This window comes from Cannabis sativa, chromosome 1 (assembly GCF_029168945.1).
Source record: "Cannabis sativa cultivar Pink pepper isolate KNU-18-1 chromosome 1, ASM2916894v1, whole genome shotgun sequence".
Classification (NCBI taxonomy): Eukaryota; Viridiplantae; Streptophyta; class Magnoliopsida; order Rosales; family Cannabaceae; genus Cannabis; species Cannabis sativa.
This window is the reverse complement of record NC_083601.1, coordinates 52812896-52828174: the sequence shown is the minus strand read 5'-3', so window position 1 is coordinate 52828174 and position 15279 is coordinate 52812896. Positions and strand designations below refer to the sequence as shown.

General features: G+C 31.8%; 1 protein-coding gene across 1 annotated transcript; it reads right to left on the bottom strand.

Moving 5' to 3' along the window:
* Positions 1-5011: 5011 nt before the first annotated feature.
* LOC115706648 (protein LNK2) lies at positions 5012-15156 on the bottom strand. The gene is made up of 9 exons (XM_030634365.2): positions 14857-15156; positions 13230-13557; positions 12236-12359; positions 11305-11620; positions 11123-11212; positions 9784-10488; positions 9560-9708; positions 5483-5856; positions 5012-5367 (listed from the first exon to the last, which is right to left on the bottom strand). The coding sequence occupies exons 1-8, from the start codon at positions 14878-14880 to the stop codon at positions 5511-5513; spliced, it is 2082 nt and encodes a 693-aa protein (XP_030490225.2). The 5' UTR covers positions 14881-15156; the 3' UTR covers positions 5012-5367; positions 5483-5510.
* Positions 15157-15279: the final 123 nt, after the last annotated feature.

The window sequence follows — 15279 nt, the reverse complement described above, 5'->3', positions numbered from 1 at the left end:
TAATATAAACATTGTAAGTAATAAATATATATAATACAAAACTAATATATAGAATATGAACATTCTTTAAAATTAAATGAATTCAGTTCCTATCATTTTTTTGCAGGAAATGATAAACAAAAAAAATACATGTCTTATGTGTTTAAATAACATTAATTATGCTCAATGTTATTCTTATACTTTGATGTTTCAATACAATATTTTTAAAATTAATTTGGGTATTCAAAACCCCACTAAAAATTACATCAATAATAATCATTTCAATGATTCTTTAGTTGTATTCATATAAATATAATATTATTGATAAATATAAAATATTCAAGAATTATTTGCACAAATCTGTAATGACATTAGATTGCTTTTTGATTGTCATTAAATAACATAAGAATATGTATATGAACATTTATTCATCTCTTGTATTATATTTCAGCTTATTATATGACATGTTTATATAATTTTAGGATATAGGCATAATGTTTATATATTATCTATCATATCACAGGTACAAATTATATAAAATATATTGTAAATATGGTAAATAATAAGAATATAATGTATATATGAATTCAATAATAAATATATGAGAATAAGAATATGTACATACATATATAATATATAAATATATAGATAAAATATAAGTTCTTGAAATTATTTCAGTTAGATGAGCATAAATATATACTAGGTGATTGTTACGTGCCAAGCCACGTAGTGTTAGTTTTATTTAATATTTTAATTTTTTATTTGAATTAATAATTAAAATAGTATAATTATTTGAACGATTTGTTTTATAAAAATAAAATATGTATCAGTATATTTAGTAAGTAAAATATAGTTGTGTTATAATAATGTATGTTATTAATAGTAAAATGTACATTAATCTTCTAATTGAAAAAAGTTCTATTATCTCATTTTATATCTAATAATAGCTACACAACTATATATTTATAGACTTTCACATTCTTTGCAAATTACTAATAAGCACCAATAATATTTTCATATTCTAATATGTTTTAACCTTCTCCTCTTAGTGGTAAAATTAAAAATAAAACTAAAAATAAGCACAAACATATAAGGTAAATACTAATTAGAGCTCATTTTATCTTTTTTTTTTATTATTTTTTTAAGCCCAAGCCCAAAAATCTCTAAGCCAACACAATCAATCTTCTTTTATATTATCTTTTCTAAATATTTTATCTATATTTTTCTTTTTTAAAAAATAAATAAAAAAATTATTAATATTCTCCCAAGATAAGTTTGTTAGAGAGATATGTGGCTAAGATGATTTTTTTAATTTAAAAAGAGATTATTAATATTTAAAAGATTGTTTATTTAAAAGATTGTTTAATTTTTTGGGTTTAATTATTGGGTTTATTTTTTAACGGGAGATCAAACCTAATCGTTAAATTTAACAGAATATTCTTTTATTTTTAAGTATATTCTGTTAAACCAAGAATGTTAAACCAAGAAATGTCGTTAGATAGACACTTTTAATATATAAAGATATATATATATATATATATATAGATATATTTAGTGTGAGCTTGAAATAACTCAAAAATTTTAACAAAATATTTACTTTGAGGTTTGGGCAGAGACTCGTGATGATAACGTGTTATAAAATAATATAGAATAATATAAAATATATAAGAAGGAAATAAAAGGAGGAAAAAAAAATTTAATGAGAATTTCTCAGTACTTCATTTCAATGAGATGATCTCTTATTTATACAAATATGTGAGTCATATATTAGGAAACTAAGAGAAGAATAGTAATTACAATTAATGGTAATGAATAAAAAAAATTGGGTTATTTGTATATCCAGATAAACGATATTTTATAACATACTAAGGTGCCGTTTGGTAACACTTTTGTTTTCTAATTTTTTAATCACAAAATGAAAGTAAAATTTTTGTTCTTAAAAATTTTGTTTTTGAAAAATAAAAATGTGTTCTGTAAGTACTTTTGTTTTTCAATTTTAAAAACAAAAAACAAAATATGTTCTGTAAAAGTTCATTTTTATTTTCATTTTATTTATTTTATTTAAGTCGGGTCTAGGTCCGGGGTCAAATTCGAATCCGGGTCAGAGGTCGGGTTCACCACAAGGGTCGTGAGAGAGGATTTGAGTCCGGGTCTTCTCGGAGTTCAAAATATTGATTAAGAAAAAAAACTATTTAAAAAAAATATTGAAATTGATTTTTTTTTATTTTTAAAATTTTGATTCTCAATTAAAAAATTAAAAAGCAAAAACAGTTTTATAGAACATGTTTTTAAAAAATATTTTCACTTTTCTAATTTTAAAAATAAAAAACTGATTAAAAAAGTGTTACCAAACGCCACCTAATAATTTCCTTTTATATAATTTTGGAACTTTGAGTGTTCGGAGGCCCAAAGCGCATGCCTTACAATTGTCTCACCTTAGAGTCGGTCATGTCGCAGACTAAGGTACCTTTAAATTTACATAGATGATCTCGAATGTGATACTAAAAGGCCAACTCTAGATCCAGACTAGGTCCCAAATGATATTGGTCATGTGAAATGGGATAGCCCTAATTCCGATCCATTTCCTGAAACTAAAATCCCTTGTCTTGATCTCAGTCAAAACCAACCATTAGTAGTATATAGTAAATTATCCAACCACTAGTGTCAATATCAATGATCTGCAGGACAAGAGTTCTATCGAGTTGCCATTTTAGCTTTAATTGGTCCAGTTTGTGCAAGATGATGCTAAAATATCAAATTTAAGTTTATATGATTTGACAAAGTTATTAGTCTAACCCTTTCACCTATACATGTCAATTGTTCGATGGGTGAGATTTGAAGCATTTTACTAGAGTTAGCATCACTAATTGTACTAGCATTCTCCAATATCCCTATTTCTCATTTATGAGCCTTACTAATGAGGAAAATATATTGTTTGTACTCACAAATGGCAACCAAGCTCATCTTTAAGCTTGGAGAATTAGTTGTAATATTCCTTCAATTAGAATACAAGAGGACCAAAAACGGTTAGAAAATCAGTAACTAACTTCTTTCTTAACAGTATTGCAATAACTTTTCTGTTAAGTCAGTTGATCTTTTTCTGTTGTAATCAAATTGTATTCTTCTTTCTATAAATAAAGATCATTGCCAATCATATTTTGGTTGAACAATTCTTTTACTTCCATTTTCATCTCTCTCTCTCTCATTCAAATTTTTTCATTTCAATCTAACTCTGCAAAACCAGAGTTCCTCACATAGTATCAGAGTTATGTCTAATTCTAGAGTTGATTCACTGGAGCAAGAACGAGTGGTCTTCTTGTATTCTAACATCCCCCTTAAGTTACACATGTCAAAATCATGTGTTAACTTGTCCTTGAAGTGAAAAAAAGGAGTTGCAGCTAATGATTTTGTAAAGATGTCAGTAAACTGGTGTGAAGATTCAACATATCGAACATCTAGTTCTTGAGCTAGAACTTTATCTCTCTCTCTCTCTCTCATTCAAATTTTTTTCATTTTAATCTAACTCTACAAAACCAGAATTCCTCACACCTTTTATTTTTGTATACCTCAACCACATAATATCGTATGTATTATCTATTAGTTTATTCTAAACTCTCCTGTCTTCTTCTATTTATTTAGTTGTTGAAAATCTCTATTAGCATATACTAATATTATGCTAACATACATTATTTGAGCGTTTTGAGAAAGTTGTGTTTGGTATTAACAGCTCATATATAGCTTCTACATAGCTCCTAAATCACACATTTAAGTCAATTTATACTCAATTACAAGTGATAAATGTAACATCCCAAAATTTCCATACTTGAAATTTTTTAGCAAGAAAACAATATTTGTTAAAGTAGTTTTGGTTATGGAAATCTAAAACTAAAAGTGTAATTTAATAATCTTAGTATATTTCTATTTTATAGAAATAATAAAATAGAAATAATGAAAAGGAATTATATTTCTTAATTATTATTATTATTTATTTGATTAAATAGTAAGTATAATTTGGCATCTAAAAAAAAGTATAATTTGGATTTTTTAAAAATAAACAAAATGGAAAGCATACTTGGATTTAGTAACAAAAAATTTAATAGATTTGTCATTCTATTTAAAAAAAACAATGAGTTTTTTGCAACAATAATTATTTACCTTCCCATCTTGTGATTACTATTGTCACCAGAAAATAAAAAATAAATGACTTAAATGATACAATTTTTGAAGGTAGGACTTTAGCTGCCAATTCTCCATAACTAATATTTTATAAGAAGATTAATTAATATGAAAGATAATATTATGTTTAAATGTTATGCTATTTATTTTAACATTAAATTTACTTTAAAGTATGACTATCATAAAATTTTTACTGTCTTAGTCGAAAATTTAGGATTGAACTATGGTATATATTATTCTCACCTGTCATTAAACTTTTTTGAAAGATTATAAATATAAAAGTATGATTACATAATACAACACCACTCAAATACTGCACTGAAAAATCAACAAAATAGTCATTTTACTATTTAGTATTTAGAGTACGGTAAGGGCAGCCAAAATAAAAAAATATTGAAGACTTAACATTCAGAATCGAAATAAAGTAATAAACAAATGTAATAGAATAAATGAAGAATATTCTCGAAATTAATATTTGTAATATGTTGTTTACTAAAACTAATTAGAATGCTTACATTGACTAAATTATCCTTTTGAGTTAAACTATAGTATATAGTAATTATTTTGTAAGACATATTTTAAAAGATAAAATTGTCATTATAAATTTAATATTAAAAAATAAAATAAAAATAAATAAAATTCATTACCCTTGACATATTTTAGAAAACAAAGTTTACTTTTTTTTTTTCTTTTATTTAATCAAGTTCTCTCTTTCTTAAATTTAATAAATTAAATAAACAAATATAAGAGAATAACTTACTTACCATTCATTCCTATTGCTTATTAGTTAACATACCAAAAGGTTACAATTACCAAAGAATATGGACTAGTATTCAAGGGTCAAAAATACTATATATTGAAGAAAATAGCTAAGTGGTATTAAAAAGCTAAGAAAGAAAAAGGGACAGAAGTTTAGAATCCACATTTGTGTATAGAAGTACATTTCTGCTTTGGCTTTAAATTTTAAGTTTCAAGGCTTAGCTTAGAACACAAAAAACTAAATCACAAAATACTTGGGCGTCTTATGTTTGCCAAGAAAACAGATTTGGTACATTCTCAGGACAATAGACAGTAGTTGAAGTAGTAGTAGTAGTAGTAGCCATACTGATTTATTTTCACTTTTTAAACATCACCACTTTATCTCGACGATTTTCGACCCGCCGGGAAAGGTTGATGATCCACTGTTATTCTTCTATCATTTAGTTTCATCAACTGCACACAATAAAAAAAATCAACCAGTAAATGTGTACTATGTACTACTAGCCATACAAGTGAAGAAAATTCAATAGTTGAAAAAATAAATGGAAGAGAAAAAGGAAGGAATTACCCTTTGTAAGCAATGGAAACGTTTTTGTTTATTGGGATGATTCTATGGATGGGACAACTCCACCATCTGTGAGTTGTTCATTGAGTGAAGCATTTTCTGAAGTGTCCATGTGAGAAATGTCTTTGCGTGATTGTGGCTCCACCAGACTCGAACAAACTTTAGTTTCTTGCTGACCAAAACACTGTATGTTACTTTTCAAATTCTCAGCCACATTTGCAGCACTTGCTTCTCTTCGAGTTTCACATGGTAGCTTAGCTGAAAATGTTGATTCGGACTGCTCGGGTTGTTTTCCTGACAGCTCCAAAGGGGTATGAAAGAGCAAATGAGCAATGGTTCTATCCATGGAATTCGTCTCTGTCTCGGTAGCACCCAGCCTGTATATAAGCATATATGCCATTAGATTTTGTTTATTATTTACTTATTTAGGAAAAGTACTTCCTTATTATTAGGAGAAATGTCCTTCTACGTGTCAATATCGTTATTAGTGTAATTAAGTATCAAGTTCTATATAATTTAATATAATAACCTTAAAAGAGTATCACTAACCAATTACAAGGTAACACGTCTAGTTACCACTGCTGCCAATACTCTATTATTAATAAGTAGAATAATACAAAAGGCCAAAGTGTGTACAAATATTAAACCACCCACCATACAAAGAAAACAAAATCCTATTAAGAAAACAAACAGGAATTGTACAACAGCACTACAAGAAATCATTGTTCTCTCCTTCAATGTCAATCTCTTACATCAGTAAACCAATCCAATAAAATCAACACAATCACATTATGGCATTACCGTCTTGGTCATTCACATTTTATGTACCTCAAACGCTTAATTTCATCCCTATTTGTCAATAATAACCCTCAATCTCTCTTTGATATTTGTCAATTTTCTAAACACTTGTCATTCTTTCGCCCCAAGGCCTTGCAAACTTCTCAACCCTTCTCTCTCATTCATGGAGACATGTGAGAACCATCTAAAATTCTTAATATCTGTGGAACACATTGAGAGCTTATATCATACTAATATGGGAGTTAAGGGGAGGTGGTGACCCAACAAGATGGAAGAGCGGGACCCAACAGCTCCAAACTATTCAGCTGACTCACATGAGCTGAGAATTTTGATAGGAATCCCCTATCATTTTGCTACAAACAGAAGCAAAATAGAAGAAAATAGAACCAAACAGTAGCAACAATAGAAAATAGCTAGTATATTGATATTAGAGTGACAAAGAGAACAAGTTTGCTGAGTATTCGAGAGACCCAGCTCTCTCCCAAGAGCTAAAAGCTCACTTAACTAAATCATTCCCTCCTTTTTCCTTCACTATTGAGTCCTATATATAATAACAATACCCCTATTACAATTACACTTATGCCCTTTTTATTTAATATCCCAATGCCTATCAAATTCCTCATCCAATCTCTCCAAATCCTATCCATATTCCAAGCAAAGAGGTCCAACCTCACCATTCAATCGAGTCAAATAAGGAACTTTGACTCAATCCCTTCAAGTCATGTCCATAATCCAAGCAAAAAGATCTATTTTTACTCAAGAAGAAAGAAGCAACTAGCAACCATTGCACAAGTCACTACGCGAACTCAGCAAGGTCAAGAATCTAATCTGATCCCATTCATCCTTGAACAAACACAGAATGATGTTAGACCTGAGCCTATTATGGAAGAAAATGTGTCAGACGATCTTAGAATTCTCATTGCTCATGGAAAAGGGGTTCGCTCTTGCACCCAACACCCCCTTTGCAACTATCTAAGTTACTTAAGCTTATCTCTTACATATAGAGCTTTTATCACCTCTTTGGACTAAGTTCAGATTCCTTGGTTTGATCCAAGAAGCCCTTCAGATTCTTCAATGGAAGGATGCCTCAATGGAGGAGCTTCAAGCACTTGAAAAGAATGAAACATGGATCTTCACGGATCTTCCTCTTGGAAAACGCACAGTTGGGTGAAAATGGATCTTTTCAGTCAAACATAAGGTTAATGGAACAATTGAACGATTTAAGGTTGATGGAACAATTGAACGATTTAAGGTTGATGGAACAATTGAAAGATTTAAGGCTGATGGAACAATTGAACGATTTAAGGCCTGCTTAGATGCCAAAGGATTCACCCAATCCTTTGGCATTGATTATCAAGAGACATTTGCTCTTGTTGCTAAGTTAAACACTAACCAGGTTCTCTTGTCTATTGTTGTAAATGAGGAATGGCCTCTCTCCAACTTGATGTAAAGAACGCATTTCTTAATGGCGACCTTGTGGAAGAAGTTGACATGGACATTCCTCGAGGATTTGAGAATAAATATCCAAAAGGAAAGGTGTGCAAACTCAAAAAATCTCTCTACGGTCTCAAGCAATCCCCTCGAGCTTGGTTTGACAGGTTTACTAAGGTTCTCAAGGGCGATGGCTACACTCAATGCCAATCTAATCACACTTTGTTTATAAAGCACTCAACTAGTCAAAAGTTAACAGTGTTAATAGTTTGTGTCGATGAATTGTGGTTACAGGAAATTTTATGGAGGAAATTACTCATCTCAAGCAACTCGTTTCCAATGAATTTGATATCAAGGATCTAGGGCAATTAAGATATGTCCTAGGGATGGGAGTAGTAAGATCCAGCCAAGGAATCTTAGTGAATCAGCAAAAATATGTCCTTAAACTCTTAAAGGAAAGAGAGATGATTGGATGCAAACTTGTTGACAAATCAATGGACCCCAATACTAAACTTGGAGCACACACAGATGGAATAAAAAGTTGATAGAGGAAGGTACCAACACCTTGTGGGAAAACTAATTTACTTGACTCACACTCAACCTGATATAAACTTTACTGTAAGAGTTGTTAGCCAATTCCTTAATAATCCCTTAGAGGAACACATGGATGTTGTCTACCGAATTCTTAAGTACCTCAAGGGAACAACAGAAAAAGGGCTAATGTTTAGAAAAACATTGCACAGATATCTTAAAATCTATACAAATGCAGAATGGATCAGTTCCCTCACTAACCGGAGATCCACTTCTGGGTATTGTTCCTATATTTGGGGAAATCTTGTATCCTATTGTAGCAAGAAGCAACAAGTAATTGCTCAGAGCAGTGCTGAAGCAGAATTTCGCGCCTTAGCACATGTGTGAAGGAATGCGGCTGAAGCGCCTTCTTAATGAAGTCAAGAAATCTCTTACTCACTTTGTTACAAAACGATTCCCCTATCTTTTACAATTGATCAACCCTCTATTTATACTATGTATCCCTTAACTATTTTAACACCTTAGGACTAAAGGATAGCTCACTTAAAGCCACTAAGAATTTGACAACTCAACCTCTAAAATCCTAATCAATTATACTAATGAGACTAATACTAATATTAATAGGTTTTGCCTTATTTTGTTTCAGAAACGATGGTGAGTAAGCTGATAGGAAGCAAGCGCAGAATAAAGGTAGAATACACATTCTCCTATCACCATTCACATTAATAATAGTTGGGTAATTAACAATATAGTGCTTTTCAAGAAAGATGAAGGCTTACACCATATGCCTCATTAAAGAGGCCTCTTGAACAACTTTTGTCATAATTGGAAAACAATTAGCAGATGCTTTGACCAAAGATTTGGCAAGAAATATTTTCCTTTCATATCTTAGTAAGTTTCAAACAATTACATCTTCATACACATCTTCATACAACTGTGGAGAATCTTATATTTACAACTAGAAGTCATAATTGTAAATAGGCAAGTTTCTCTATTTGTTTTCAATCATCAGGTCAACTGTTGTATTTGATTTTAAACCTGGTATCAAATGAAGAATAATAGAAAAGAAGTAATTCATTGTTGTTAAGTATTCCTTTTCTTTAAAAAAAATGTGAATTGAACCCACCCATTCTTTCCAAATTTATGTATTAGAAAATTAAAATTATCCACCTATCATAATTATTTTCTCCTATCAACTCATCTTGGAAGTGAAAATTGCACTAAGAAGAATTGGAAGAGCAGCCATTTAAGGAATGAATGCAGCAGAACAATCACAACTAGTTATGTAAGGCAGCTAAAATGAAAAGGAAGTGTGTAAACCTGTTAGAGGTATTGGTTACATCTACTGCAAGTGTTTCACGTTCGTCCTTGCTACCTTTGTTTGTACTACTGAGATTCTGCCTTTCTCTTGCACTTTGAGCCAGACGGAACAAGCTATCTCGTATACAGATTCTCACTGTCATGTCCAACTGCAGCAAGAATAGGATTGTAACTAAATCCATTTTACTTCATAACAGTAAAATTCAATAGCAGACTAGCAATACCTTTGATATCACATCTTGAAGTCTGTGAAGTATAGATTCATTGACAGAGTAATCATCGATAGCTGCAGATGTAGAACTTGAATCATCTTCTTCCATAGGAGAGATAGGTTCCAAAGAAGAGAAAGTGCTCAAATCTTCAAGTCGAACATCACTTCCCCCAAATTGTTGAGGACAAGTTTGAGTGGTGGAATGGTTGGAAGAAGAGACTTGTTGGCTAAGTTGTTGCTGCTGTTTCTGAATAGCAAGCATCGCCTGAAATTGTTGTCGTCGCCTTAACTTCTCGATTTTTTCCTGAGGCGTCATGATTGTAGTTTTCACAGGAGCTTCTGCCGAATTGTTTACAAGATTGCTGTTAGCTGGTGAAACATCACGGCTAGAAAGCAAAGGCTGCTGCTTATACTTCCCAGGCTGAATACGCGATAGCACAGGCATGGCAGGAAATGTATTTGCCAGGTTTCCATACATAGGATGCACCACAAATTGATTTGGAATATGCTGGAAATGAAAAATTTCAGGACATTGAAGCTGCATCTGCTGAACTGTAGAGGGAGATGGTTGAATTGCAGGGTGTTGTATACGATTTTCTAGTTGACCAGAATGGTTTCTTGGTGAAGGCCAGGCACCATATAATTCTTGTAACTGTTTACCCTCACTCTTGACATCCGACTTTTTACGAGATTTAAATAGCTTCTTCTGTCTAGTCACCTGTAGAGAATGTACATATATGTAATATTTATAAATATAAGCATAGCAATACCATGCAGAGACAGGAGAAGTGAAAACAACAATGTAAAAGACAAGTCATATACATTAGGTGCACAAAATATTCCTAACAAAAGAAATAATGAAACAAGACAAACTAGTTTTAAAATTTTCTTTGCAACTAGGACAAGAACAATAACAACAAGAAAATATTATCTTGAATCCATACAATCTTTAATCTACCAAGCTTTACACAGGATAAAAAATTCTTCACTAACTAAGAGCTACATGAACTCTATAATTTTCTCTCTATAAGATTTCTTTGAATCCAATTGAGACTTTAGATTGTATATAGGATTTTAATTCTGAAGAGTTCATTCTCTTGACTGCTCTTTTGCAAATGGAAATTGACTCTTCATAGTTATAAGCATTTAGATCTGCTTGATATTGGATATACAAACATTTCATCTCATTCTAAACCTCAAAAAAGTTTCAGTGTCTTAGTGTTTTTCTAGTAATTCGTCATAGTAAGCCATGAAGGCGTGTGTTCTTTGGAAGAGCTTGCAAAGGCTGAAAGCTCTTCAAATGTTTCATAATGACTGAAAAAGTATTCAGATCATACAGTTGGAGAGAAAACCTTCTCAGCATTTTTATTTTGGGTAGAAGCATTTTCAATAGCTGGAATAGATGTTGATAAGGTTGTCTTCACCACTCTGTCCAAATTTATCTGAAAGCCAATTAAAAGTTCTCACAATTTTAGTTCCATCATGTAAAGAATGTACATGCCAGGGACAGATCAGAGAAACAAAATCGCAATACCTTCTCCTTGGCAAGAGGCTCACTTTTTCCTACTGCATCTTCTGCATGCTCCAGAATTGCATTAACACTGTGCAAACTGTGAGATGTGGAATCATCTGTTTCCCCATAGCGGAGGCTACACAGGTCATCTTCTTGCACAACTTTTGTCTTTATTTCCAACTGCTGAGATGTATTACTTACTGTTTTTGGGCTCAGACTGAGCAACTCAGAAGAAATGGGGAAGGATTTGTCTGGGCTGTTAGTAATATCTTTGGAGGAACACCAAAGCTCATCAGCATTACCCAGACTAGTTTGACCAAATACAGCATCATCGTTGCTGCAAAATCATCACTTGTAAGGATATTTAGTCAGATGGCTACCATTATGCATAAAATATATGAGAAAAAAGCAAGAAAAAACAGATGAAAAGGAGGGTAAATAAATGCTATGAAAGGAAGTGTAGCAGAAATTTATCAACACATACACTTGGGAGCGGGGGCATATCAAAAGGATTAAAAAGAGAGAAAACAGATGGGTAAATAAACGTTATGAATGGAAGTGTAGAAGGGCAACTATCAACAGACACACTTAGGAGTGGGGACTTACTACTTATATGACTACCTCCGTTCACTCTCAGATCTAATTGAGAAAAAAATTCATGAACATAAAAGATCAATGCCTAGTAGAACAGAAACATTTGGAAATGTTTGAAAATGATTAAAATTTCTGCGTGTCTTTTTTTTCTTTGCAGTTAAACAGGCAAGGAAAATTCATATTACACGGCATTATCACAGGGACATCATAATAAGAAAGCTAACTTGGAAAATGCACTTTAGAACTTTCAACATTCAGAATTCTTTCACAAGAGGTGAGAGAGAATAGAGAAAGTTATGAATGAGTGTGTTTATGTATATTAATTGTATAGATTAGACAACTATATATTGTGCATTACCTGAATATACGCTCAAAATCATCAAAACTTCCAATGTTAGCCCAGCCATAGTCAAAATCACCTTGTTCTTTGCCTTCGTGGGAACTTGGATATATTTCAGCATCTTTATCAAGCTGATCAGTCCCTGAAATTAGAATTTCAAGTATAAATGAAAGGGAGCCGCAATCAATAACTCAAACTTACTCCCATGGCTTCGCCAACTAATACATGTACATATGCAGGTAGAAACGCTACACTTACCAGACAATAGTGTTATTTTACTTCCTTATCTGTTTAATGCCATTAGAAATTTTCAGTAATTTAAAAAGAAAGATTTTGTTGTTTCAGGTGCTACTGTTCTAGAATTTCAAAGAGCCTATACAAAATGACAAATGAGGGAAATCTTTTTCATCTTTTATTAATTCCACCAACTGAGCATACCCTTTACGATTTTAAGGACTCCAACAAGATATTACCACTTCTTACAGTATACTGAAAATCACGGGTTACTATCACAATTAATATATTGATAATTCAAGGCTCTTATTTGAAGATTCAAATGTGGAAAATCCTTTACATCTTTTTATTAAATCCAATACCCATTACAATTTTAAGGACACCAACAAGATATTATCACTGTTTACAAAATTGAAAATCATGGGTCACTATCACCATGAAAATATTGAAGGCTCAAGGATCTTAGTTGATCTACAGAATTTGTTGAATAACAGACCAAAAATCAATTTTCCACTCCAATATATGTTGTAGTTCCCACAGTACTTTAAATTACACTTAGCAATTTCAAGTAATACATAAAATAGGCCTGGATGTGTAACTAGTAAGAGTATTTGTGTAAAGAAGGACCTGTAAACAAACTAACATTTCATAGAATTACTTCAGTAAGAGTAGCTTTTCTTGTGGCTTAGAAGGGCTAAGCAATTTTGTTACCTTTTTGTAGTCTTGTGTACTTACAACCATGTGTGTTATTAACAAATGGTATTTTTAACTATGTTACCTGTTGACGAGTCAAATTTCGTAATCTCACTTAAGGCGTTAGATACGTTGGTACCCATAGATTCCCTTTCACTATTAGATAAAGGCAAATCAGGCCAGGACTCCACCCCCATTCTTGAATCAGAACTTTTATCATGGTTGATCAAATTGGTACTGCTTTCCACCTGTTCTTTACGTAAATCAACTTTAGAATTGTTCTGCTCAGTAGGCTTATTTATATTGGCTTCTTGTTTCCATTCCTTCTTATTGCGACAATCTTCACTTTTGGCAGGATAAGGAACAATATGGTCACCATTCTCAGCAGCCTCATCCCATATTATATTTGCTAGCTGAAAGAGCAACAGAGTTTTCAACAATTGCAGAAATCAACCAAAAGACATGTTCATAGAAAAGACAGAACACAAAAACAATTACAACACCATCTCTAGCTCAATATATTCAAGTAAATGGAACAAAGACAAATTCAAACATCACAAGCAGCACAAGAGAATTCGGTGCACACTTTAGGAAACCACGAGAATAGAAACTAAAGCATATTATTTTACAGGGACTCCTGGAAAAGCACTACCGGTGCGATTGGTCTGGAAAAGCACTACGGTTTGGGAGTAATGAAATGAAAATGAATCAATTTTCCTTCCATTACTTTGCTTGGTTGCATTTAGAACCCTCACATAAGGCAGACGAATAACAAAGGACAAAAGCAAAATTTCTACAATTATAACTGAAACTAGACACTCATAGTCTGTGGAAAATATGAAAAGAAAACATCTAATTCGATACATTCCCCCACTCTCTAATACAATAGTTCTTTGCATTTCTCATAGCTATTTCAGAAAGTTTAAACCATTTTGTAATTGTCACAGAATAACCACTCACCTCATTAGTTTCTTTTTCCTCTATTTTGAGAAAAAGACCAAATATGCTTTACTTGTCAAAATATGACCATTTAACTTAGTTTTTATTAACATGGCATGTTGATTCCTTAACTAGAATACTGAAGCCAACATAATTCTCTTCGATGTTTCTCACCATGTGAAGTCACTCAAATTCTGCTTTCTACAGTCAATAGATTGCCAAACAACCCCTAAGAAAAACCATGCATCAATTACTTATTTACTTATTTCACTAACCTAATAAAATCAACAAATCCACTACAACAATACCAACATCACTAATTTCAGAGTTAATCACATAAAAAATATTCAATATTCCCAACATGGATTCAACCCTGCTCGGAAACGAAATTAAAAGAAACTTAAACTTTGATAACTTGTATGTTCCTGTAAACCCAATTACCCCCAAAACAAAACAAAAAACATTAAATGAAAACCACAAAGCATACATATGCATCCCCACCTATACAAAATTTAACTGTTTTTATAAACTATCCAATATGTAGAGATGAATCTTTACATGTTTATGAATGTAAATTTTCGTTGAACAATTAAGTTAAAACTTTTAAGCAAATTAAAAACAAAAGAAATTACATAAATTAAGAAATAAATAGAACTCGTAAACAACTATTCAACTAAAAAAATTCCTCAAAACTATTCAGCTATTTAACACATGTATCCAAAACTTCATACAAGTATGAAAATAACAGTAAGAAGAAGAAGAAGAAAACTGACCTCCTCCTCGTCCCAATCAAACATTTCTGACGAAGAATCCAAAACCAAAATCGAAGAAACACAGGTAAGGTATTTCACACATCGCCGACAAATTTCAGATAAAGATTCAGAAAGAAAACATCAAAGTTTCCAGGTAGCCAAACAGCAAAATCCCAAGGAAAAACCAGAGAGAGAGAGAGAAAGAAAGCGCTAGAGAGAGCTAAGGGAGTGGTCGTAAGTGGGACCCACGTCACGTGACGTCATGGAAAAGAAAAATGGTGGTGGAATTAAGTGACACGTGGAGGGGTCGTATCGAAATTGTGGTCGGGTTAAGCCCAATCAAATCCTTGATTCTTATTGGTGAGTGATTTAAGATTTTTATTTTAATTTATTTTAATAAGTAATTATGGTCCAGAATATTTGAGCTCTCGTTTTCAGGTGGGC